This window comes from Penicillium odoratum (genome assembly GCF_028828045.1).
Source record: "Penicillium odoratum strain IBT 22623 chromosome Unknown utg000008l_segment0_segment0, whole genome shotgun sequence".
Taxonomy (NCBI): Eukaryota; Fungi; Ascomycota; class Eurotiomycetes; order Eurotiales; family Aspergillaceae; genus Penicillium; species Penicillium odoratum.
In genome coordinates this window covers 3,277,131-3,302,699 of record NW_026643150.1, presented here as the reverse complement: position 1 = coordinate 3,302,699, position 25,569 = coordinate 3,277,131, and the positions used below count along the sequence as shown (strand labels likewise).

The 25,569-nt window shown below is 48.8% G+C and overlaps 10 protein-coding genes across 10 annotated transcripts; 5 read left to right on the top strand and 5 right to left on the bottom strand.

Annotated features, from left to right (window-relative positions):
• Positions 1–559: 559 nt before the first annotated feature.
• On the top strand, positions 560–1,713 carry N7520_011464 (dehydrogenase; the record flags this gene model as incomplete). The annotated part of the gene is made up of 3 exons (XM_057145397.1): positions 560–964; positions 1,149–1,498; positions 1,572–1,713. 3 exons carry the CDS (start codon positions 560–562, stop codon positions 1,711–1,713), a joined length of 897 nt encoding a protein of 298 aa, XP_056991151.1.
• A 1,131-nt stretch (positions 1,714–2,844) lies between these two features.
• N7520_011463 (uncharacterized protein) lies at positions 2,845–3,929 on the bottom strand (the record flags this gene model as incomplete). The annotated part of the gene is made up of 2 exons (XM_057145396.1): positions 2,845–3,618; positions 3,675–3,929. 2 exons carry the CDS (start codon positions 3,927–3,929, stop codon positions 2,845–2,847), a joined length of 1,029 nt encoding a protein of 342 aa, XP_056991150.1.
• A 1,509-nt stretch (positions 3,930–5,438) lies between these two features.
• Positions 5,439–6,389, top strand: N7520_011462 (uncharacterized protein; the record flags this gene model as incomplete). The annotated part of the gene is made up of 1 exon (XM_057145395.1): positions 5,439–6,389. The coding sequence occupies one exon, from the start codon at positions 5,439–5,441 to the stop codon at positions 6,387–6,389; it is 951 nt and encodes a 316-aa protein (XP_056991149.1).
• Positions 6,390–6,910: 521 nt separating this feature from the next.
• Positions 6,911–8,264, top strand: N7520_011461 (isocyanide synthase family protein; the record flags this gene model as incomplete). Its single annotated transcript, XM_057145394.1, has 3 exons — positions 6,911–7,409; positions 7,496–7,884; positions 7,968–8,264. 3 exons carry the CDS (start codon positions 6,911–6,913, stop codon positions 8,262–8,264), a joined length of 1,185 nt encoding a protein of 394 aa, XP_056991148.1.
• A 543-nt stretch (positions 8,265–8,807) lies between these two features.
• N7520_011460 (MDR family MFS transporter) lies at positions 8,808–10,726 on the bottom strand (the record flags this gene model as incomplete). Its single annotated transcript, XM_057145393.1, has 6 exons — positions 8,808–9,094; positions 9,152–10,099; positions 10,165–10,247; positions 10,331–10,443; positions 10,517–10,531; positions 10,580–10,726. The coding sequence occupies 6 exons, from the start codon at positions 10,724–10,726 to the stop codon at positions 8,808–8,810; spliced, it is 1,593 nt and encodes a 530-aa protein (XP_056991147.1).
• Positions 10,727–11,016: 290 nt separating this feature from the next.
• N7520_011459 (aminotransferase-like domain-containing protein) lies at positions 11,017–12,354 on the top strand (the record flags this gene model as incomplete). Its single annotated transcript, XM_057145392.1, has 1 exon — positions 11,017–12,354. One exon carries the CDS (start codon positions 11,017–11,019, stop codon positions 12,352–12,354), a length of 1,338 nt encoding a protein of 445 aa, XP_056991146.1.
• A 713-nt stretch (positions 12,355–13,067) lies between these two features.
• N7520_011458 (Male sterility NAD-binding) lies at positions 13,068–16,714 on the top strand (the record flags this gene model as incomplete). Its single annotated transcript, XM_057145391.1, has 8 exons — positions 13,068–13,302; positions 13,350–13,405; positions 13,466–13,873; positions 13,936–14,158; positions 14,214–14,635; positions 14,739–15,678; positions 15,754–16,118; positions 16,181–16,714. The coding sequence occupies 8 exons, from the start codon at positions 13,068–13,070 to the stop codon at positions 16,712–16,714; spliced, it is 3,183 nt and encodes a 1,060-aa protein (XP_056991145.1).
• Positions 16,715–17,181: 467 nt separating this feature from the next.
• Positions 17,182–19,082, bottom strand: N7520_011457 (inorganic phosphate transporter; the record flags this gene model as incomplete). The annotated part of the gene is made up of 3 exons (XM_057145390.1): positions 17,182–17,465; positions 17,525–18,952; positions 19,004–19,082. The coding sequence occupies 3 exons, from the start codon at positions 19,080–19,082 to the stop codon at positions 17,182–17,184; spliced, it is 1,791 nt and encodes a 596-aa protein (XP_056991144.1).
• A 699-nt stretch (positions 19,083–19,781) lies between these two features.
• N7520_011456 (DUF92 domain-containing protein) lies at positions 19,782–21,005 on the bottom strand (the record flags this gene model as incomplete). Its single annotated transcript, XM_057145389.1, has 3 exons — positions 19,782–20,469; positions 20,538–20,752; positions 20,820–21,005. The coding sequence occupies 3 exons, from the start codon at positions 21,003–21,005 to the stop codon at positions 19,782–19,784; spliced, it is 1,089 nt and encodes a 362-aa protein (XP_056991143.1).
• Positions 21,006–21,435: 430 nt separating this feature from the next.
• xlnR (putative C6 transcription factor) lies at positions 21,436–24,404 on the bottom strand (the record flags this gene model as incomplete). The annotated part of the gene is made up of 3 exons (XM_057145388.1): positions 21,436–21,579; positions 21,638–23,916; positions 23,972–24,404. 3 exons carry the CDS (start codon positions 24,402–24,404, stop codon positions 21,436–21,438), a joined length of 2,856 nt encoding a protein of 951 aa, XP_056991142.1.
• Positions 24,405–25,569: the final 1,165 nt, after the last annotated feature.

The window sequence follows — 25,569 nt, the reverse complement described above, 5'->3', positions numbered from 1 at the left end:
TGAAAACCGAATACATTCTATATGCTGAGTGGCCTGAAGCACGCATTCGATCATAGGAGAAGAAAACTTAGCGAAAAAGAGACGAAGAGGCTGAACAGAAGGAGGGCGAGTTGAAAAGGGATTAGGGTTTCCGAAACCCGGTCTATGTGGCCAACGCACCTCATCCTCGATCGATAGAAATGTTCCACAACTCTTGAAAGGATTTACTCTATTAGTCAAAGAAAACTCATGAGCGAACGATATTATTCGGTGTGCCACCGATGGATCGCCAGTGTGGAGATAGATCTCATCCGGAGAAATCTCTGTTTTCAATCGAAACACAATACTGAGAATAGGGAGGGGATCAATGTTTAGGCGGACGACCAGTCCGGGCGCGACCAAGAAATCTCGGCTTTAGGATTAAATCCCTGCAATGAGATGGTTTGTTTTTCTTTGCTCTACTTTTCCAGTACCTTCGTCCGCCCCAACTTTGTACCTCTCCACCTCTTCAGCTCATCAGCTCTTTGCTGTTCACTCTTCACTCTTGCTTCACCACTCTTCAGTTCAAATCATCGCCAAAATGGGAGGCATGGCAGGATTCATGTATCGGCAACTCACATTCACCCCACAACCGCTAAAGTCCGATACCTCCCTTGCTGGCAAAATAGCTCTCATTACGGGCGGAAACGCCGGTCTCGGACTCGAAGCAGCCAAGGAGATGGCAGCTCACAATCTGTCAAGGGTCATTCTTGGTGTCCGTAGCCTATGGAAAGGAGAGGCAGCTAAAGAGGAGATTCTCAGTCGATCACCGAAATGCGATGTGCTGGTCTGGGAGCTCGATCAGGAGTCTTTCCCAAGTATACAGGCATTCGGAGAGCGAGCCGCGCAAGAGCTGGACCGCCTGGATATTGTCATCATCTGCGCTGGGGTGAAGCTCTTGGAGTTTATCAAGTCGAAGCCGACGGGACATGAAATGAATGTCCAGGTCTGTTGCGTCCCTTTCATTCCCCTCAAAATCGGCCATGGGAGAAAACAGACCAATGATCAAAATATAACAGGTCAACCATATCGGAACTGCCCTTCTATCTCTACTTCTCCTCGGCCCTCTACAGTGTACCTCTAAAGTGAACCCTGATCAGCCAACATGACTGACTATCGTCACGTCAGAGGTTCATTTCTGGACTAAATTCGAAGCGAAGGATGCACCCAATATTCTCGCCCGCCTGGACGAACCATCCTCCTTTGGGAAAGGGATGGACTGTTACAACACAAGCAAGCTCCTGAACATTATGTGGTTGCGGGAGCTGAGCTCGAAGGTCGGGCCAAACTTGATCGTGAACGGGGTGAATCCTGGTCTATGTGCGAGCACACTGCATCGCTCAGATACCACGCCGGGAATCAACGGCTTCAACAAAGTGTTTGCCTGGACCGCGGCCCAGGGAGGACATAATCTGATGGATGCAGCTGTTCAGCATCCGCAGGCTCAGGGGGCTCATTTGAGCCAGCAAGCCATCAAGAAGTGAGCTGCCTAATTTCCTTTCTCTGTGCAAGTCACGAGTGGCCAAGTATGATAACCAACTTCTATATATCAGACCATCTCCTTTTGTCTTGTCTGCGCAGGGCAAGCAAGCACAGACTAAGGTCTGGAATGAGACAGTCGCGCTACTTCAGGAGCAATTACCCGGGGCTGACTTGCTGAAGCATCTTGTGCAATCGTCCGAGGCTTCCCCATAGTCTTCTACTTGTCTCTTGTTCAAAGTTTGCTACGGTGGACCCCCCTAAAGCTGCCCATCTATATTTTTAGCTTGCCCACAATGTGTGTGGTATTTCGTGACAGTCGCAAAATCATGGCCTTTCCACCCGGTCTATTCGCGATGTTAATCCTAAGTTCTAACCAGAAATTCTAATACAATTTGATCCTTATATCTTACTTATTTTATTTCCAAGATAGCCTTGTAACTAATGATCTATTTTATATTGTAATAGAGAGGGGTAAATATAAATTAGATAAGTATCCTCATTGAATTTTAGTCTAAATTTGAATTATTACCGGGGCGGAAGGAATTGAAAGACATTAGGGCTTCCTTGACAACTTCTAGCCTAGAGCCTAAGTATAACAAGAAAAATAAGCTACCAACTAATCATAGAAAGTTTATCATATAGGTAAAAATCTCAATAGCATAGATACTAAAAATGCACAGGGGATATATAAACAACTTAACAGAAGAGGTTGGGCCCATGAATCGATTGAAGTATAGAGGGATGAGTACGGAGGCGAATAGAGATCAGTTTATCAAAACCCCTAAAAAACATGCAGAAATAGTGGGTGGCAAAAAACGTAAGAACACTTTAATTTGGAAAGTATACTGGCAGCTGGAATGTTCGAAGAGACTAAGATATGGATTGGTTAAAAGATGCGTCACGGGAAAAAAACAAAAAGAGATGACCAGACTGGGGCTCGATCCCAGGACCTTATCGGTGTTAACGATACGTGATAACCAACTACACCATCCGGCCAGCTTATGTTAGCTTGGCTTCAATGCTAATATACATATCATTGGCTGCAGTCAGTAGCCGCTAAGCCCGATATAGTAATTCATCTCGGCTTCATATTTGAAGAGTGGGTCGGAAGTTGCTCAATTAGGGTTAGCAAATGTGAACCCGATCTCACTTAATAAGTGTGAACTCGAAATAGTAACCCTATCAATTTTTGGTAAATGAACTTGCAGCAGTCAAGATGACGTTGTTTGGCATAATGTTTAAATATGGGATATGCAGATGTCCAGTGAGCTTATGTTAAACTAGTAAAGCCACAAACAAGATGTATAAATGACCGTTGATTGAACTAGATCTGCGAGGAAAAGTTCAACTTTGAGAAGTATTGACGTCAACGTCTAAGCCATTCCCATTCTGCTTTAAAGGTGCGCTCTTCTGTCGCTTATCCGAAGCTGGCAGGTTTTGTCTCGCGCTTTGGATAGTGTCCCTCTGGGATAAGAAGGCTAGCCAATCCCCAGCGACAACTGTGAAAGACTTGTTGGCCCCCAAGGTCCAGTTCTCATTGAAGGACTGGCCTGAGTTAGGCTTGTTATGCTTTCTCAAAGTCTCTTCATACAATCGAATTGCATTCTGAAATTCTGGCTCCTCACCCCACATTCCATCCAAACCCATGCTGACTCGTAAGTCGAGTGTGCCAATCCAGACGGCATCGATCTGGTCCCCTACCGAGGTGAGAATGGCATCGAGATTTTTGACTCCAAGCTCAGACTCGATTTGGATGATGACTGCGGCTTGGTCGTTGACGTTTTCCCAGATGGACCGCGATGCATCGATGGTCATGGCGCTCAAGCCGGGTAACCAGCGGGCGGGAGGAGCCGAACGGGCCCCTTTTCGTGCTACACCAAATTTGGCGGCTGATGCCACGTGCTCGGCTTGCTCGACGGTATCGACCTGCGGGACGATGATTGAAGCCCCTGCATCTAAGGCAAAAGCAATGTTCGCATGGTCATGACCTGGCACTCTTTCAAAAATGTCAATATGTGAATTTTTATTGTTTCTGCAGCCGAACCCGCAGCCGAAGGACTCTAACCTCACAAATGCCATGCTTCTTCCTTCACTGCCTTCCTGAATCGCATGGACAACCTAGAATAACGTAAGCCACGTACTGAATATGTGAAATAGAGGATATTCCTGCTCACATTGGTCATGGTTTCAACACCGCAAGAGGAGTGTTCCCAATCCACCCAGACAAAGTCAGCACCCAACTGGGCTGCAATTCTGGCAGAGGGGACGGTAGGGAAGGCTAAGTAGAAGCCAACCAAGGGGCCAATCCTCCCCTCATACGCATCTTGGAGCGCCCGACGAGCCTTGTGTGGCTGAAGAAGCGATGGTGCTCTGTAAGCTTGCATGCCCTTGGCGCTTACTTCCATGAACTCTAAGCCTGTTGCGGACATGATGTAGTGAGGGGTAAGGTAGTGAGGGGTAAGGTAACTTTATGAGAAGTAGATGAGGGGAAAATAGTATGTGTGAATGCTTGAAAGAAATTGTTCAAGAATCATGTCGGCCATGTGGCCTCAAATATTGTTTGCCAAAACACTAGATGCCTCGTCCGTTAGTCAGAAGTCTTAGCGGGGTAGGATCTTAATTTCGGTGAAATAATTTAGTTCGGTTGTTTTTTGAAAACTGCCCGGACCACTATCTTGCAGTTGAGAATTGGCCCTTCGAGCACCAGGTTTTCGTGTTTTTTTTCCAAGGAAGTGGCGTTTGACGGAGAGATTTTCGCGTTCCATTAGCTCAGGCTTATGCGCCGACTGATATTCAGCCGCATTAATTGGGGTGAGAGTCCGTGAGATCCACATGGCGCGAGTGAGAGAACACGGAGAGAAAACTAGAGAAAGAACTAGTAAATAATGGCCCCCGTCCAGTGACAGTCCACGTGGAAAATGCCACGGGACTACCCGCCAAGCATAGATTATAACTATGTTTCAGATCCTGCATAAATCACCTAATTACACACTTCAATGTTGTGGGTAGAATGGTTAGACGACGATTACACAAAAATTGAACATTACTTTCATTTTATGGAATTTCTTTCCATTCAGCTTAGATATTTTCAAAATTCAATGGTTGTATAGATTAACAGACCTACGCAGCGGGTATCTGGATGAGCTTGGGTTGGCTATCCTGACCGAAGACTCAAGACTAAGCAGCCAACCCGCTAACGGTTTTACATATGCCTATATATAGATTGTTAGCGTAAACCCCTGCGCGCCGCCACTTTCTACAGGATAAGTTCTTAGGGCGATTCCTTTAGACAGGAAGTGGTGGTCCAAAATCAGTGCGATTCTGTACTCAATAAGCGTGGAAAGCGCGCCTGATGGACCCTGCATCTCCACCCTGCAGTGGCTGCTGATTTTATTCTCGTCCAAGATAGGCTTAGTACATGTCAACTAGTTACCCTAATCACATCGCCCCCAGGGATCAGGGAACATATGTATGAGGATCCTTCTTCCCTCTTGCATCCTTCTATGAATACCAAGTACCTATTCCTCGCTTTTATCTATTCTACTTTCACGTAGTACGTCCTGGCAGTATCGACTGCTAGAAGAATCGAGATATAGATCCTATATTCTGGTTCTTCAAATTAAGCACTTGGTAAGTAGTCTCGGGCGCTGAGGGAAGAATTTGACCAAGTCCAATTATTAATGGCGTCATAGCGAGATAAAGACAATAGCAAAGTTATGTTTGTCGCACAGCCGCATGTGCGCAATGCATGTGATGCTTGCCACAAGCGCAAGATCCGTTGTATTATGTCAAGAAGCGGCGGATCATGTCACAACTGCAAGTCAAGAGGTCTTTCATGCTACTTCCTTCCCCGCCACAAGAGCGGAAGACCACGTATACGTGACTCTCCTTCGCACGACACGATCGATTCGCATAATATAATTCCCTCGGGCAATATTATGAACAGTCCCGTTTGGTCTACGATTGAAAATGCCGGACCAGGCGCACCAGCAACAAAATCTCCTTTTGGAAGAGTCGACCCCGAAAGCAGCAACGAAGATTTATTCGTCTGGGACTCAGATCAGGACTTTGCAATTCATACGGAGCAGCACAATTATGACTTGCAAGACTCGGGACAGTCGCTAAAGCTTCTAAGTGGCTTGGATGGTGCTGTCCTCGACAAACAGCAGCCCGGTTTTCCCGGCTTTGCCAACCAAAACCGTCTTCCCTTTAGAAACGCACAGTCAGAAGAGTTACCTGACGCTAATTCACCGTGCCCTCTGGGCATGCCGGCCTCCGTGTGGTCAAGAACGCCGCAGGAGCCATCTCACTCTAGTGGCTCTCAAAACGATGCATCTAAAGAAGCCAGATTTGCTAGCTTGTTGGAACATTGCGCGAGACTTCAGCATCATATCATGACGACGGAAGAGGATGGTTCTATGATTTTGGACGAGAATGTATCGTCAACGTCCAAGAAAATCCTAATATCAGATGGCCAATTACGGCAGATACTTGAAGACATCGACGCCAGCTGCAAGCTTATATTCGAGATGTGTGACGAGGGAACATCGTCCAAAACCTCGCCGGCGCAGGTCTATTCTCCCCCTGATTCTGCTTCGATATGTTTGATAGAGACCGTCACGTTTAAAATTTTCCAAATCTGCGATATCTTGTTCAATGGTCAAGGTCTCAGAGTTCGTTCGATCAAGGATGTGCTTCTACAAAAGCGGCTGGACTTTAATATCACCCAGGCGGGAATTGTGACAGCGCGGATTGAGCATTTGACACAGAATCACAATGTTTCGCAGGAGCTTGTGAGGAAAGCTGGGAATATCGAGGAAAGATTCTCTAGGCAGCGTGGAAGCAGCCTTGCGGAAGTGGGTAAACTTTCGTTCTCAGCCCTGAGTTGACAAATCAAATGATCCAAACCCTGAAATGGATCCATTATCACATATTCCCTTTTTAGGACAAAACACGGGTGACTGGATGCCGCTCGAGGGATATTATTCCCATGTCACGGCTCACGTCATTCTACTTAACCGAATCAATTGATATCGTATCCAAAACTTTCGGTTCATTGTGGTTATTTTTGACCGAAAACGGAAGTCAGAAGAAATCCTCCGCGGGCCGATTTCAAAACTTCTCAGCATTCCAAGGAGGCCTCGGCCCATACTTGTTCCTCTAGCCAAGTCGCCGTGAACGATCTACTCGGAAGGATTGTTCCCATTCTATTATGACGTTGGCCAAGGCTATTTCTTTCAGTTTGATAGTATAACATCAAAGTTCATGAATACGGTACTGCTGCGCAAGTCGGCTTCAAATATTTCAACTCTTTCCCTACCTATAAGTTCCTCCCGCTGCGGACTTATTTCAACAACGCTCTATCTTCTCTTGACTTGGCCATAAATCAGTATCATATCTTCATTTCAACATGCCGCCCACCTGGACTGAGATTAACCCCGAGGGGCTAGTCTTCTTGAAGCAAAAGACCATGGTCACTTCGATTCAAGAGATTCAGCCTGAAGCAGAATCTGTTAAAGAACCAAATTCGGCTCCGGCTTTAGTCGAAGGCTTTCTAGATGATAACCAGGAAGATGATAATCACACCCGGACTTCGGAGAAAATCCTTGCTATCCTCAAGCCATACCTCCTCACCAAGTCAGTCGACGCGCATGATCGCTGGGACCTTGGTGCTACTACATTCATCTCTGTGATCTGCAACTTTGTCAGAAAGGGACAAGCAGTGAAGATGTGTCTCCCCGCTTTCCCTTGGAAGTCCGCCAACAAAGTCTACAAAGTGCTCGGCACGCTACCTGATAAAGCCGAAGAGTTAGCCCTGAAACGCTTGAACGGTATATGCGAAGCTATCGGTGATGCCTATAAGCCTGGAGCAGAGCTGCTTATTATCTCGGATGGGCTAGTTTACAATGGTGATTCACACGATTTTTAGTTTATCCTATCCTGTCCCCTGCGGGCGTGTGTTGGTGCCTACTGACCATGTTCACGATATTTCCAGATCTGCTCACTATCCCAGACCGCGATGTCTGGGCATATGGTGAAGCTCTACGCGCTCTTTCCGTTGAAAGTGGCTGTACTCACATTCGCTTCAGTCGTCTGAAAGACCTCGTCAACATCCCGGGTCTGCCAGACAAGCTCGAGGAAATCACATACGTAGCCAATGCTTCGAACTTCCGACGGGCGCTGCTAAATCAGTTCAGCAAGCCAGGCCTTGACGTGACCAAGGAAATAGCTGAGAAAGATGACACAAGATTGACATATTGTGGCTATACACGGTTTCTGGAGAATGATCTCCGGTACATTTTCACCATAGGCCAGAACAGGAGCGGCCACAAGTATCGCAAGGATGTCAAGTACGTGGCGAAGCAGATGATCTACCGCGGATACGTGAGTTTGCCATTTCAATTTTATTCGGATGGACAAATCTCAAATATGCTCATGGCTGACACGATCTGTGACCTACCCTATAGGCGTTTGGGGCGGCAGTCAAGCAGAATTTCCCGGACTACCTCCGCCTCAGCATTCACCAGTCTACGGGCGAACACAAGGTCTCCATCAGCTTATTGCCGACCAAAACTTCGTATACCACCCCATGGCACTGTAGCGTAGCATTTCTGGCGGATGGAAGCGTCACTTCTGGACCCAAGGGCGACTTTGAGGACAATCCCAAGTTCGAGCTCATCCGTGACAAAGACGGGAGGCCGAGTTATTTTCGGGAAAGGGAGATGGGGGCCGTGGACATAGATGAGGATGAAGATGATTATTAGGTCTTGTATCCATGAGTATAACTGTGAACCTGTCCTAGCTATCACATTCTTCGACTTTATTTTATTGATTCACTTTGTATGAAGTTTTGTATGGAATATCTTGCCGCTCCTATTGTTACTTATGTCTATGTTAAATTTCCTTGGCAATCTGACTGAATCGAAATATTGGACTTTTTATCATGTGCTCTGTTTTGCAAGTGTAATTCGTCTCATTCCCTAAGTCATTCTCATTCCAAGCGGCCAGTCTAAATCATTGCGGGGAATTAGGCTTCAATCTACGAGTTGATACCTGACTGTAGAATAGAGAAGAGGGAGATGAAGATTGAAGAATATCGAGTGGCAGATGAAGAAAAAATAATCATTTATTCTAATATGCTCGCATGTCTTCTATTCCCCGTTTTTTTTAGAGGTTTATAGCAATCGGAACCAGCTTGAAAGAGTGTTCTTTCCCGAGCCTTTAGTCTGCAAGAAGATTGCCCCAGCAGTTCCCAGATGTCGCGATTTTATACAGCTTGGTAGCTTACAGAAACGCCCCTTCTTTTGCTACTTCAATCTTAGTCTCTCCCACTTATTACTGACCGCGAAGAACACCGCGACTCCAGCGTAGGCTGTGACGGTTAGAAAAACAGCGCGCAAACAGTAGAGATAGGCCTGAACGATGCCTGGAATAGCATCGGCGGGGAAAACATGGCGGATCTCCGTAGCACCTGTGGCGATGACGCTGAGCGGGTCGACACCAGGCGCTGTGGACGGAAGTTTCGACAAGAGGATGTTACTCAGGATAGATTGGCCAGCACCCAGGGAAGTTGATGAGCCAACACAGAAGGAAACTGGAGGTAATTTATTAATTATATTGCCATGAATAGTGTGTGCGGGGGATGACGTACATAACAGCATAGCTGTAGTTGAGGCAAGATCTTCAGGCTGAGCCTTGGCCTGGCCCGCGATGATTGCCAGAGGCAGACCAGATCCGTAGGCGAGCCCTGCAAGGATCTGGTAGCATACCCAGGCGGCAGTGGAGGAGGTAGCACTTAGAGTGTAGATAAGTCCGGAACCGATACAGCCGCCAGCACTTGCCCACAGCATGAGTGGGACATAATGGCCATAGACCGAGACCAGAAAGCCGGCGAGTCCAGAGCCTATGCCGCAGCTAATGAGCAATGGGAGATTATGGACACCTGCCTCAGAAGGCGAGACACCCACGACAACCTGGAAGTAGATTGGGACATAATAAAGCAGGAGATAAAAGGCTCCCTCGTGGAAGAAGCCGTATGCCATGCCCACAGCGACGACACGCTGCTTGAGAATCCGTGATACAATCAGTGCACGGTCACCCTGCAGATACTGTGAGACTACAAAGGCTATTGTGGTGACAACACAGGCAGCTAGCAAGCCAATGACCTCAGCCGAGTTCCAGGCCTTGTAGATACCGGCTACCTCGAGGGCACGTGTGAAGAAGATAAGTGAGCCGAGGGCGAGCAAGATGCCGATTGGATCCATATGTGACAGTTTCTCCTTTAATGGAACCTGGGCCCGCCGAGTCGATTTGGGAGGTTGAAACAACAAGAAAATAATGATGGCAGCGGTGCCACCAATTGGCAAATTGACATAAAAACACCAGCGCCAGGTTGTCGTCTGCGTGAAGACACCACCTAGGATGGGACCGAGAACATTAGCAACGCTGTAAACAGTGGTAATGAGGCCAGTGAAGATAGGGCGAAGCTGCGGGCGCACAACAACTCCCAGGATAGCGTATCCGCCCGACGCGATGCCTGCTCCTCCCGCGCCCATGATGGCTCGCCCAACAATTAAAACGGTGCTGTTCGGTGCTACGCCTACATGATGAGAATTGGTCACTTCTGAAACGTAATCCATATGGATGTAGCAGATGGTCACTTACCTGCAAGCAGTGAGCCCAAGTCAAATATGAAAACTGCAGCCAAGAAGGTGTACTTGATCGAGAAGAAGGGATATACCTTGCCCCTGGAAACCATTAGTTAGAACCATTGTTATCTAAAATATATGCACGCGAGTTGAGGCGTGGAAATTGAGAGCTGGGTAATTACCAGAAGGGCTGGAAGCAAGCCAGCGCAATAAAGAAGGCCGAAGCATACCAACCGACGAGGTTGATGCCTTTGAATTCATCAGTGATGCGAGGGATTGCAGTCGCAATAATAGTCTATCTCGACCAAAGTAGTAATTAGAAACGCAAACACGATTAATCAAGAGGGCAATGAGCCATCACCACTTGCCATATCCAAGCCAACCTATGACTTTGTTAGCTTTTTTTTTACAGTAAGAGAGACAATTAATACCAAAAAGAGGCCTAGAGCAACACCAACAGAGATGGAAGCCGCCCAAAAAGCGCTAGGATATTCGACACCATCAATGTCATCATCAAGAGTGGGTGCTTCCTCATGGAGACTTGAAGGATTAACTGTGTTCTCAGACTTCAATTCCATGGCTGGAGGGTTTAGAAACCTGTAGGAGAATAGAAATTGAGAATTGAAAATAGAGACAAAGAAAAGAAGGTGAACAATCTTGGCAGTCAGCACAGTAAGCCTAATAAGCCCAGTCAGCATAAACGGATAAAAGACGGAAAGTAGTAAATCAGCCGGATTTCACCCGAACCCTTCATGGACTTTTCATCCTAAATAATTTTGAGAATCCTAATGACACTTATCTATTGGAGAGTATTTAGGTGTGAGATCTAAATACAGGATGTGATAAGCCAGACAAATTTCTGCTGATCATGCAGCCCATTAATTTCGTCTGGGGCAAACCGGCACCGTCGCTGCTGCCAGTAGCGGACCTCTCAGTGTCGATCCAGGAAGTTCTCACCGACTCAGCAGCAGCTACTGATGCACTCGAGTATGGCGACCCGGCGGGCCCAATTGCGCTACGCCACCAAGTCGCCACGTCACTGTCGACTTTCTATCGCACTCCCAATGCTGCCGATGAGATCTGCATTACCGGCGGTTCTAGCCAGGGCCTGGTTACGGTACTTCAAGTACTAGCAGACCCGCTACGCACGAAGCGTGTCTGGCTCGTTGTACCCTGCTTTCACCTTGTCTGTCGCGTCCTCGAGGATGCCGGCTTCACAGACAAGCTGCGCGCCGTACCGGAGACCCAAACTGGCATCGACCTTGATTATCTGGGGCGCGCTATGCTGAAACTCGAGCTGGAAGATAATCAAGAGCATCCACAGCCCGCCACAAAGCCCACAGATCCCGCCCGCAAGATATACACGCACCTCATTTACCTTGTGCCCACGTTCTCTAACCCATCGGGTCGGACCGTCCCGCTGTCCCACCGCCGAGATCTTGTCGCCCTGGCCCGCCGCTTTGATGCCCTCATTATCTCCGACGACATTTACGACTACCTATCCTACTCTGCTGAGGGTACTGCCGATACACCGTCGCTGCTACCTCGCCTCGTAGACATTGAACGCACCCTCCCCGCCCTATCCACCGACCCATACGCTTTCGGTCACACTCTTAGCAACGGTTCCTTCAGTAAACTGATCGGCCCTGGTGTTCGTACGGGCTGGATCTCCACCTCGCGGTCCCTCGCCCGTGCCCTGTCCGGCGCGGGTGCCAGCATTGCTGGTGGCTGCCCAAGCCAGTTGGGCGCTGCGGCTGTCGCGCAGTTCCTGGCCACAGGGCGGCTCAATTCTCATGTGTCTAGCACACTGCTCCCAGCTTACGCGCACCGGAGGCAGCTCATGGCAACTGCTGTACATGAGACACTGGGACCATTGGGCGTGCAGATCGTCGAAGATACCGACAGCAGGATGGGGGGCTATTTCCTCTGGCTGAAGCTCCCAGGACATGTTGATGGCAGGATAGTTGCGAAGGCATGTGCGGAGCAGGAGGCTTTGAGTATTCTGCCAGGTGAAGCCTTTGAGGTAGTCGGTGATGCAACAGTTGACCTTTCATCGTATTTAAGGCTGTGCTTTTCCTGGGAGGATGAGAAAAATCTGGTCGAGGGCGTACGACGCCTGGCAAGAGTTATATGTGGAGTACCCGAAAATTCCGGGGACAGCGAAATGCAATCTACTGCCGCAATGGATCCAAGTTTGAAAATATAACCAGCTGTACATGGCCCAGTGCAGATATCAAATAGACTCGGCACTTTCTCCCAAGTTTCAGTTTCCATTTGAATACAAAGTTTTATCAAGCTTGAAATCTACTCCTACCCAGTCTTCTACTCAGACTTCTACTGAACCTTCCACTTAATTGAGGGGTAGAGGGAAGTTATTTGTTTCCCAGCACCGCCACCGCTGCAAAAAATGTTGTATGCTAGAGTGTTCTGAAGAAGGACTAATTGGCTTACTATAGAATAGTCATGGAAGAATTATTTTTAAAAAACTAAATTCAAATGCTTCGTTGGGTAATGCAAGGCAGTAGCTCATACTGCAAGCTTGTCGTGGATCTTTACAATCCAGTACTCAAGTGCTTGCATTCTAGAAGTCTAGCACATGTCTATGTCTGAATTTGAAGTGAACCCCATGTGAGCATTTCGGGCTATTCAGGGCCATATATTCGGGCCGGTAATACTCCGTGCCGCATTTGCAGTCCAAAAGAGGTAACTCTCCGTATCTAATGCTCCTTCCATACAAGCCGTCAATCGGTCAATTTATGGCATCCCTGACTTTCAAAAACATTAACATTAGTTATTAACGTCATCTTCAATTTTCTAAAGGTCTGTAAAAAGACATCACCATCCAAAGACGAGACTGTTGCTCTTTCGCCAAACATTGCAACATAAGCAAGCTCCAGCTTTTCTCATTCAAACCTTGAAATGGCCACCTTCAAGGACTATGGCAGACGCCTTGTTATCAACATTGTTGATGAAATGGCCTGCGATGAACCTGAAAATGTTGTATACTCGGTTGCACTTTCGCACGATATTTCAAAGGGACTCCGAGACATCAACGCTCGTGACTTTGCAAACGCAGTGAACAGGACTGCCTGGTGGCTCGAGTCTGAACTGGGGAAAGGCTCGCTATTCCCAACAGTTGGGTACTTTGGGCCTCGTAAGTCATTCTCAAAAATGTGCCAATCTTTTCTAACCCTGAGCTAGGTAACGATTTTCGATACATATTACTCATTTTTGGTTGCATCAAGGCGGGATATAAAGTAAGCTATAATAAGTCACCAACCCCTTCCAGAACCTATCATGTTAATTTTTGCATACAGGTACTTTTGCCGTCTCCGCGTAACAGTATTGAGGCTACTGTGGCTGTTTTGAACGCGTCAAAATGTGACATATGGGTGTCTCCAAAAGAGCAGCCTGAGATGCTGCCCCAGCTCTTATCCCACCGCTCAATGAAGGTGATCGAGATTCCCGACACTGATGAGCTCCTGAGCGTGGAACCGGTCCCAGATCATCCATACAATAAGACTTTCCAGGAGGCTGCTGACGATCCATTTTGCGTGTTGCATACCTCCGGGTCGACCGGCCTTCCGAAGCCCATCGTTTGGAAAAACTCCCTTCTCGGCACATTGGATGCCACACGCCTTTTGCCAAAGAGCGATGGGCGCCCCCCTTGGACTGTCATCTTCGATGAAGGCGATCGGTTCTACTCCGCATTCCCCCTTTATCATGTGAGTATCCTCCGTTCCTCAATTTTTATGAAGGAATCAAAACTGACTTCAGCTACTACTAGGCCGCGGGGTTGATCATGAATGTCTTGATCAGGGCTTTTTATCGTACAAGCAATGTGATTGGCCCCGTTGGTGTGCTCTCAACGGTCAACCTTGTTGAGTCCCTTATCGATCACACAAATATCAAAGTCTGGAGCATCATCCCTTCCATCGTGGATGAGATTGGCGAGACACCTGGTATCTCTGCCAAATTCGCAAGCTCCAAAATCATAATTGCATCTGGCGGTAAGAGGAATTGGCCCCCAAAGCATACCGTGTTGAGCTGCTAACCAGCAGAAAGGCCCAGTCACCTACGCCAGCGCCAACAAAGCGACCAAAGATGTTAGAATATTCAACCTTACCGGTACTTCCGAAGGACTTTTCCAAGGAAGTCTGCTCGTGGAGCGGGAGGACTGGATATACTTTTCCTTCCACGCTTATGCTGGATTCGACTTCAGAAAGATCGACGAGGGTGTCCATGAGCACTGGGCGGTTCGTAACGAGGAACGCGTGGCCCTTCACCAGGGAATTTTCCATACATTTCCCGATACTAAGGAATTAACTTTCAAGGATCTATATGCACCACATCCCACAAAGTCGGATTTGTGGATATATAGAGGGAGAACAGACGATATGCTTGTCTTGTCGAATGGCGAGAAGGTTCGCCCCGTGGCTATGGAAGCAATCATCAACAGCCATCCATTAGTCAGCGCTTGCCTCATAGTAAGTATAGATTGCTTATGCTGGAGCATTGTAGGAGCCAGCTATTTTGCTCCTTGCTTTATGTTATAATTGAATCGAGTCTTATTCCTAATGGGATGAATAGGTTGGAACAGGCTATACAATGACCTCGCTTCTTGTTGAATTGGCAGTTCCCGAGCCGTCGTCCACGGCAGAGCATGAAGCAATCCTAGATAGTATCATGGAGAAAGTCCATGCTGCAAACACTGTCGGGTCCAAGCAAGCACGCCTATTTCGAGAGTACATCTGGTTTACGAAGCCAGGCAAGCCGTTTGTCCGAACCGATAAAAACACCGTTAAGCGCCGCGATACGGTCTTGTCTTATGAAAGAGAAATTGAACAATTCTACAAGAGCATGGAAGAAGACGGCAACCTTGCTGCCGAAATCGAGGTCACTTCCATTGCCACTATTTCTCAGAGTGTCCGTCAAATTCTCCTAAGTGCCTTACCTGCAGCCAAGGAGATAAGTCCAGATGTCGATCTTCTCACTGCCGGTGTCGATTCCCTTGTGGCTTTTAGTATCTCCAACTCCCTTCGCTCGGCGCTTGGGAAGCATAATGTCAGTGAAGAGACGAAACGAGCCGTCACCTCCAAATTTGTGTATACTCATCCAAGCATCAATGCACTCACAAAAGCGCTATACAATCTGGCTCACAACAAACCAGGTGACAGTGTAGAGACATCAGTTGATTTACAAAGAAAGAGCATGGCCAAATTACGTGCTAAATATACTGCCGGCTTGGGGGAGGGCCACACGGTCATTCTCACCGGGAGTACTGGGTCTCTAGGGTCTTACTTGCTTGAATCTCTCTTGCATCAACATCAGAGAGTGAAAAAGATTTATTGTCTCAACCGAACAGAAGACGGCAACGCAAAACAGACCGCGGCCAGTGAATCCCGAGGCCTGACCACAGATTGGCCACCACAGAGAGTCGAGTTCATGCAAGTCGATATGTCGAAACCAAACTTTGGGCTTGCAGAGGAAACTTACAACACTCTGCTTGAGCAGACAACGCACATCATCCGTGAGCAAATTTGTCTCATTCTATATAAATGAAGTGGTAAATAGATGGATAACTGACGGAGTTCCTCTTTGGTAGACAACCAGTGGCCTGTGAATTACAATTGGGACATCGCTTCCTTTGAACCCCATATCCGAGGAGTCCGACACCTGATTGATTTCTCGCTTAGCAGCAACCATAAAGCATCCTTGTTCTTCGTATCGAGCATTGCTACTGTCAGCCACTTAAGGTCGGATGATGCTATTCCAGAGAAATCAAATCATATCCTAAGCACCAGGCTGGACGGTTACGGTTCTGCAAAGCACGTTTCCGAGCTCATCCTCGAAGATGCTGTGGCATTATCTGGCGTGAATGCCTCCATCTGTCGGGTGGGACAGATTGCCGGACCTGTCTTACGCGGACCCGAGAAGGGCATGTGGGGGAAGCATGAATGGGTGCCAACGGTATTAAAGTTTTCACAGCACGAATATAATGTTCTTGCTAACCTTCTGCTGTAATTGGATAGATGATTGCGAGTTCCAAATACCTCGGCGTCCTGCCCTCAACACTGGGATCTCTGAGTAAGGTGGATTGGATCCCGGTGGACCTGCTTGCCGATATTCTCGTCCAACTGTCTGGTGCAACCTCAAATAGTACACATGGCTTTGTCGGTATTGATAGCGTTGGTGCGGCCAGTAAGAGCGCAACAAACACGTTTCCCGTGTACCATGCTGTCAATCCCAATGCCGTCGAGTGGGCGAGCCTGGTCCCAATTGTGGCAAAGCACCTAGGTCAATCCGTCAAGATTGTGTCATGGGCTGAGTGGGTGGATGCTTTACGAAATTCCAGAAGCACCGCCACGGCAGTGCTGAGCTTGGCGCAGAACCCGGCGCTGAAATTATTTGATTTCTTTGATTCGCTCGCCAAGGCGGGTGAGAAGGGCGAGGAATGGCCTGTTCTCGAAACAAAAGAGACATTGAAGAGAAGTCCGAGACTTGCAGAGGTCAAACCAGTTTCCGAGGAATGGATGAAGTTGTGGTTGGATCAGTGGAAGTTTTGATTTATTCCCAAATGGTTAACCGAAGAGGAAAAACTTTGTGTATTCGACTTGGATGATTAAGAAATAATCAGTGTACTCAACCTTTTTTCTCAAGTTTACAAGTTTTATTTCTAAGGTTTCTATTCTTCTCTTTCATTTCATTTTCCTCTTGCTCCACATGAATCTGTAGAGCGTTGTGATTATTTAGCTGATTCAGTGGGAAAGAAGGGTAGGATACCGGGTACAATAGTGAGTGGGAGATATAGTATGAAAATTACTTCCTAAGTCTCCCCCACGCGAAATGGGAGGCTGAAAGCCTCCAGATGTCTGTTATGTAAGAAATATGGTAAAGCACGGTCAAGATATTAATGAATGCCGTAGATTGGCGTATCTTAAATTTAACATTCAGAGTAAAACGACGAAGTCGTGGGTCTATAGAATTATGATTACAACTTCGACCAATATTGATGGGAAAGAGCCAAGACACTCTAGAAGTGTGGCGCGTTGAGGAACAGGCCCATGAGACAACCGCCCAGGGTGCCGGCAATAGGAATTGTCAAAATCCAAGCAAGCAACAGAAGACCAACCCGTTGGAAGTTGACAGCCTTGAGAGAACCGTTGCACAAGCCAACGCCGACCGTAGCACCCGTGATGCACATCGAAGTTGAGACAGGGAGGGAGTACTGCGAGAACACCAGGACAGTGATAGCAGCACCCATCTCCATGGAAGACCCACGACTGGGAGAGTGGTAGGTAATCTTGTTACCCATGACTAGACAAAGAATTAGTATTATATCATTCGGTTTATGTAAAGCAAGAGGAGCCACTTACCCTTCATGATGTTGTAACCATAAGTGACAAGACCGGCGGAGATACACAGTGCCAGAACAGCAAGCTGCCAGACTGGAACGGCAGCTTTGGCAGCGGCCGGGTCACCGGTTGACCAGGCCGCGTAGATGGCAGCCCAGGGACCAACGGAGTTACCAATATCATTGGCACCGTGCGCAAAGGAGGCAGTACAAGCAGTCAAGACCTGGATGAAGGAGTAGGTGTGCTCGACTTCGTTGGGGTACTTCTCAGCAGCAGCGTAGACACGCTTCATCCGCTCGCCTTCAGGGGTACCAGCGATACCACTCTGGGCGGAGTGGATATCGTAGTGAGCACCGTACAAAAGACCGCAGACGATGGTAGGCGGGATACGCTTAAGAAGTATCCACGCGTTGCGGACCTCGTAGATCTCACCAGGTCCCATGGGGTTGTCACGGAGGAAGCGCATAGCCCAGCCGAGAGGACCGCGGCTCTGGAGGAGTTTCGCACGGTGGCGGGCTTCAGACTGAGCCATGACCTCCTTGTAGCTAGGCTGATTCGCTTCGATCTCAGTCATGTTCTTCTCTCTGTCCGCTGGGGAGGTGGAAGTGTGAGCATCCTTGTCAATGGAGCCCGCATCATGGGTTGAGGCCTCGTCATCGTATTCGTCTTGCACGACAGCGTAGTTGGGGACTTTGGCCTCCTCACCGTCAGTGGGGGCAGGGCGGTTGAGAAGCAAAGGACCCATGAAGACCATGTACCACTTGACTGAGTGATCCTTCTTGATCACCTTAGCGTGCACATAGGGGACGAAGAACAAGGCCGACAGAATGCAGACACCACCACCGCAACCCAGAGTCACGGCGACAATGTACCAGACGGGCTTCTTGCTCAGGCCCAGGTTTGGAGAACCCTTGTAGACAATTGAGAGTGTGCAGATGGTAGCAGCGACAAGGAACCAAAGGGGGGCGCTGTAGACAGCCCATGGTACAGGGTTGCGACGCATGTGCACAACCACCTTGATGAGCATGAAGATGATAGCTGCAAAGCAACCTGAGATGACTGGGGCCATTCCCAGGCCTGCAAAGATAGCACCCAGGCCCTTTCCATCGTTCCATCCCCACTGGACCTTGGAGGCGCCAGCTGTTGCGACACCAACACCAGCCACGGCGGAGATCAACGAGTAGGTGGAGGAGACGTGAGCCGAGTGCCGGGTACACCACATCACCCAAGAGGAGGCTGCGGCCAAGGCACAGGTGAAGGCCATCATCTGTACACCTGGATTATTCTGGAAGGCTGTAAGGGGGATGATGCCGTTCTTGATGGTGTCTGCTGTCCGGGATCCAACGGTAACGGCGCCTAGAAATTCGAAAATGGTACCGAGAACCATTGCCTGGCGGTAGGAGATAGATCTAGACGAGACACTGGTTGCCCAAGAGTTGGCCACATCGTCTTGGAGAGGTTAGTATGGTCAAGTGGAGAGCGTAGATGATGTATACTTACTTGCACCATTGTTGTAGGCATCCAGCATGGCAAACAGAGTACCGATAGCAAAGATATAGTCATATTGATGAAGATACATCTTGGCTTGAGAAGGCAACAAGGCCGGATCGTCTTGAGATCAATTGATTGGTACGAACGAAAGAAGCAGAGTGCGTCGAGGGCCACCTTTATATACCGAATACCGAGATCAAATACGATCCTACGCCCCATCGCTTGCCACCTAGGCTCATGCTCGAAATAAACCGGCTCTCATGACAAGAATTTCACATTCAATTACTACTTCCATCGATACCAGACACACGTGGGCTGGTGACTCGCAGCAGGAGCAGCAGCTCTCGTTTCCAGTTCGACTTGGCAAACCTCTAGGCAAAGTCAGACCATGGTGGCTGTTTCTGGGCGTTGAACCTCGCTTCTTAGTGAGCACGAAATCAAGCAATGAAATTGCAGCCAAGGTATAGGGAGAGCATTTCCCTATAGGCGAAGGTTGAAAAGCAACATTGGCGACCTTGGCGGAACCTTGGCGGTAGTATTATACTGAGTCTTGGCACTTTCGGGGCTTTTGGGGGCGCCGGGACCACCAAACTCCCTATCAGAGTGCGGGTTGTCCCCACGTGTGTTATCAATTGGGAATTACTCCGGATTTCTAGAACAACTTCATGTCCGCTGTTCTTGGCGTGGTATCTGCAAAGTAAGACAATTCCATAGAAATATGTTCCATAGATACAATCAGACCTCCAACTGATGTTAGCTTCAAGAGCCACCTGTGTTAAACTCATACCTAAACAAATAAATCTTGTATATCAACTCCCCAAGTCCATTGCGCGATGCCCATTGCACCCACGCTCATCAGCACAGCCATAAGAAGATTCACCCCATTATTATCCAACCAATCATGTCCACTCTCAATACGTCGGCTCTCATGACTATCCTCATGTCCGGGCTGCGCGCCCGCGGACGTACCCGTGGCACGTGTACCACGCAGAGATGTCGTGTTCGCCACAGTCTCCAACTCCTTGAGCTGAGAGCTACCAGTTGACTCACCAGACGGAGCATGTTGTGCTGAAATGCCACTCGGTTGCGTCGATCCGGGATGAACAAGAACCTTTCTACCGCCATTTCCTTCTACAATCTTTCCACTTCGCTTGTCAACCACACTAGCCTGCAGCAGTCCACCGAGGACACTATCCAGCACACTTCCCATCAGACCCCAGCATGAGATCGCAACGACCCATAGCGCACGATCCCGGAATCCCGATCGCTCGGCGCAGAAAGGTAGGGAGATGGCAGATGTGAGGGCGATAGTGAAGGATCCCAGTAGACCAGCGCCGAGCCCGGTCGCTGTCACGCCGCCGTTTGTGCCTGGCGGCACTTCACGCAGGTTGAGCGAGGTAATCAGACGGGGTTTGGATTTGGAGAGGATGCCCAGCTCAGAGGAGAAGGTATCGGCAGCGACGACGGCGTAGTTCCTATGGATGAGCATCAGTGTGAGATGGGTTTTATAAAGGCTGACATGTCAACAACAGGGACCACGTACGCGACAATCCCGACCATCAGGATATCCGCAGCACTGTTGCCAAAAGAGAAACACGAATCGGTAGAAGGGGCCTTAGACAGAACGCATGCATGTGCGATACTCAGAACGGTAGCCACGACGGAGTTGGCCAGTACCTGGATGTGGTTCCGGGCACCTTCGCCGCCATCTGTACCGGTCGAGGAGAGTGTCAGGCGCGCCTTGATATCATGTTTAACCTAGCGAAGGTAGATCCAGTTAGCCTCTGAGTTCAAGTCTAGCTTGTTCGAGTATTCCCTAGCATACCTTGGTCGCCTTTGTTCCCCCAAAATAGAAGACAGCGAGTAGTGCAAACGGGGTTGACCACGGGTGCAAGGCGTGAGCGGTGGCTGACAACCCCGCGACGACAAGACCAAGTGGAGTAAGCGATTTTTTAGACCAGGCGCGGTATACAAGAGCCGCAACCACGGGGACACCGTAAATGGCCTTCATGGTGGGAGGTTGGAGTGGGAAACTTTCGGGATCTGTCTTGCTTGGATTGGGGATCGCGGGAGCTTAAGTGGGGCTTGGAGAACAATCCAACAATACTAAGCGGGGATCATCAATTTCTTTGACGTTGATCTAGACAAAAAATCATACATAAATTCAACCCAATGAATATTGATAGGAGCTGAAGAGAACTCGGTCGTATCAATTGAAAATAGCAGGAAGATTTCATATCTGCCAGGTCGGATTGACGAGGCTGTTGTGCTCCGGTACGCCCGGGGTATGTCCAATGCTTATAAACAATACTAATATACAGAAATCGGATGACAAGACCATCCAATACTTATTCCACGAGAAATTCACTGTAAGGAACCCGACACCTGGAATAACTTCAGCTGAAAAGAGGAGGAGACAGTGGTCAAAGTCAGCAGGTGGTTCAGAGAGCAAGACCACTGCCGTCCCCACTCCAGCGATATAGCGCCAGTACTTCACGTCTCCGTTGTTGTTGCTCACCAGAGTCCTCGGGGACACGACCGCGGACCTGGGCGAGAGCTGAACGCATAACTTTGCGGAAGGTTCTCTTCATGTAAAAGTTAGCACAATTTCATGGAGCTTTCGACGGAACAAGAAAAACGCACCTGATACTCAGTATTTAAAGTGACAACGCAAGCCTCATGTGCGCGTACGATTGTCTCACAAGCCCTGACAACACTGGGACTAGCACTGGCCGCCAGCTTATCCGCTGTCAAGAGCAGAAGGAAACTGCCCTGCAATAGATATATGCCAAAGAAGAATGGCATAAAGCTCAAGTCAGGATCATACTCCAGGATATCAGAGGCTGCCTCAGCAGCACTGACGGCATGGCCCATGGTAGAAATAAACGAGTCGGAGGATATCCAAAGATCATTATCATCCAGGAGATTGATTGGATCCCACTTGTCCGCCACTAATATGTGAAGGACATGCATGATGTGGGTGCCATAGGCAACAACCATTTTCGTGTGAACAACAGACTCGTTGAATGATCCAACAGTGCTACTTGAGCGACCAGATGGACTGAGGTGATTCGGATTCCCTCCCTCCATAGCTATATCGTTGTCTCCATTTGCCAGGGCGATTGAGCTGGTATATCGAGCCTCAAACTCCTTTAGACTCCGGGCATACACATCCAATTGTCGGGTGATCTCCAGGGCTTGGCTCTCCCATTCCCCACTGTTGCGAAAATGAATCCCAAACCGGGGGTGGTTTCGAGCATGATGCAAATCCACGATTTCGCCTAGGATGCTCATCAGGGGTAGAAAGTAACCAAACATGCTATGGCTTGTACACTCAAATGCCGGGCCAGCTCGTCGGTAACTTGCCGCTGAGAAATCACCAGCCTGCCAGAGATCATCGTTCATGGGTTGTAGTAAGCCTTCGCACTCCTTGTCCAAGAGAGTTAGGGGACGGTTATAGCAAAGCGACAAGTGACGATCCATAACGTATAACAACCACCAGATGCGTCGACGTTCTTCGCGCTCTTCCTCCGTGAGATTCACCGCGGAGCTTCCAGGACCATGGCCCAAAGAGTTGTGAAGGGATGCTGATTGCCTTTTGTTGCCATTCAAATCTAGTTCCGGCTCCCCCTCCAAGTCATCCTGGCGGGTTGCAGCATTGGGTGGCAATTCCCGGCCAAGTTTGAGCTCCCGCGCCAGAGACCACGCCGCAGTCCACCAACGCATGCTGGCTGCTTTATACTCACTGGCTGAAACCACAGTGGCCAGATGGACATAGGTAGCTACATCATCCACAGCGCAGGTCGCACTACTTTGCGCCCCAAGCTGGTCCATGGAGACACCGAATCCCCCAAGAGCCACCCCATTTATGACCATGTTCGCAGCATAATTTGGAGATGCTTCGCCAGTAGCTGGTCCATGGATCAGGGGTCGTAGCAGGCCAACAGACAATTCGAGTAGTTTTTGACAGACACGCCCTCGAGCTGACGGAGGGGAAGTCAAAAAGGCCGCCTCGCTCGTTTGTGCTGCTACCCAGAGCATGCTAGCTAGAAGACCCGGGCTGCAGACCCTTGGTTTTGTTGGATGGAGAAAAGACTGCTTGCGGAAAACAAAACCAACAACGTACGGCGACAATGGTGACAGATGCGATGAGAATGAGCTTGTAAAGTAAACATCCAAAAGGTCGCAAGCGAGAGATTGGGGAATGATGGAGGCGATGTGAGGAAGAACGGGTTGCAAAACGGGGTATCTTAATGAGGCTGGAAACGGAGCGATGCTAAAGGACGGAAAATTGGCTGGAGATGGTGATGGGAGAGGAAGCCAGCTAGGAGATTGTGCTGGTGGGGTGAACCCCAGGAATGAAGCGGATGGATTTTCTGTAGAAGCACCCATGCGAAATTGGTTAATGGACGGATTGGGCTCATGGTTGCTCATCACCGGATACGAAGCATCGTATCCCGATCCAAATCCATGATGCAACATTGCGGATGGCGACCGAGGATGTCCGTTGGAGTGCTGCATCATCTGCAATGATCGAAGATCAGAGACAGACATTGGAGGGCGATTTGATTCGGTCACATTCCCATAATTCAACGACATTCCGTCCATATTCGTCCCTAAGGGCTCCGCATGTACCGGTGGAGCGTGTGGGTTCTGCTGCATCCTGTCCATCCCCGTAATGCTGGGGTTGCGCAAATGTGATTGCGTTGACTTTGGCAGTGTGCGAGCGGCAGCGACGTTGAAAGTCGAGTTGTAGGAAACATTATTATCGTGGGGTGACTGAGAAGGTGGAGAATTTTCTTGTCCAGTTATGCTATCTGCGATGGGTTTTTCGCCATTGGCAGCGGCCACTGCAAGGTCCTTTTTCGACGCTTTCCCCCGCTTTTTGCGTTCTCGTGCATACTCGCAGCTTAATCCAAATTCTAGGGATTGTCAGTAATCCAATATGACATCGGTACGCTAGAAGGAAAGGTCTACCGGTGCAATGTGAACAGGGCTGTTGTCCATCGCATTTGGTACGCAACTGGTTACATTGGTCGCAAGCGCGACTAATTCGCCGGCGTACCGGCGTGGCCGATGAACTCTTGCGAATTGCCGACCGAGCTTCGGCCAGCATGTCTCGCTGCTGCGAGGCAATCCTCCCACCAGACAGAGACCCATTGTGTTCATTGTAGGACGGAGGTGGTGATTGCGCCGGATCTACATCAAGGTGGTTGCGCTCAGAATCGGTCGGGAGATTGGTCGATGGGCCAGCCTGTCGCGCGAGCTGCAGTTGCTCTAGCGCATACTGCGACCCTTCTGCGAGTGTGTCCAATCCGGGGGTTTGAGACTGAGCCATTCGAGCAGGTTGCGATCTAGAGGAGAAGGGGGAATAGAAGTCGGCAAACGGTTGGAGGGAGGTTGTCGACATTCTCTGTGAAGGTTAGATTTTCGGGCGACATCAAGCGGGCCGGTCACGACGAGACCTCGGATCCCTGACCAATACGCAGGGCTTCGGACGAAACAAAATACGTATAAAGAAAAGAGCGTCAAGAGTCAAGTGACATTGCGGCTGGGCCAAGTGGAGACGCTCTTTTCACCCGAACCGAATGCCGAAAGCGCCAGTGGAGAGGATAGCGCAGTGGAGAGGACCCTTCGCGATCAAAAGGGAGGGGAAATACCTCCGTGAACGAGGGGAAAATCCTGAAAATCTGGGGAGGCGGGGAAGGCACGTGGTGAAGTCAAACAGTAACGAACTTCTTTAACTTCCTATTCTCCCGTCGGTTAAAGTGGTGCATGATCGCTTGCATACTACCTTACTCTTCAGGAATACTGGAATATTTTACCGAATCACGGAGCCGATCTATTTGGTCAACTGAGGTCATGGAATAGACCATTCCACGGGGCTTGAAAAGGCTTCCATTCCATTACTTAAGTGCTCATGAAAGAGTGTAAAACAATTATTCGTGTAGGAGTGCGGACTATTTCGAATGAATTAGATAGACCTTGCAGTTCCAGCTACACCTTGGAATCGACGGGGAAAAATTACGTTCACTAAACGTAGTCGAGTTGTTGCCTGGATCTCAGGCATCAACATATGACTAAGCACAATAACCAAGAATATTACTAACTAGGCTTTGTTCTATTACTAGAGGCTTTCCTTAAACTAGATCTCCGACTTGGTCTCTTACTTCGTCTCCTACTCAGTCTCCCACCAAGTCTTCTACTTAGTTTCTTATTTAGCCTCCTACTCAGTATCCTACATAGCATCTTACCTAGTATTCTACTTCCTTTTCTACCGGATTCATTGAATGGTCAAATCGTTGTCCAGATTCATATGTAGCGGAATAGAAAGAAAAGAAAAGAAACGGGGCTCCGGGTTTCTAACGGATGCCCAAAAGGTCCTGGGTGTACCTAAGTAATAGAGGGGTAGATATAGAATTTAATCTAGATAGACTGGCTGGATTCCAGGAAGGCTTTCGATCGTATAGCTGTGCAACACTTAGTGGATCTTTCTGCCTTAGGCCACGAGTTCTTATAGATTGTATAGACAATAGGCTCCCCATTTTGTCTTCCAGTCAAGCGATCCTCAATGG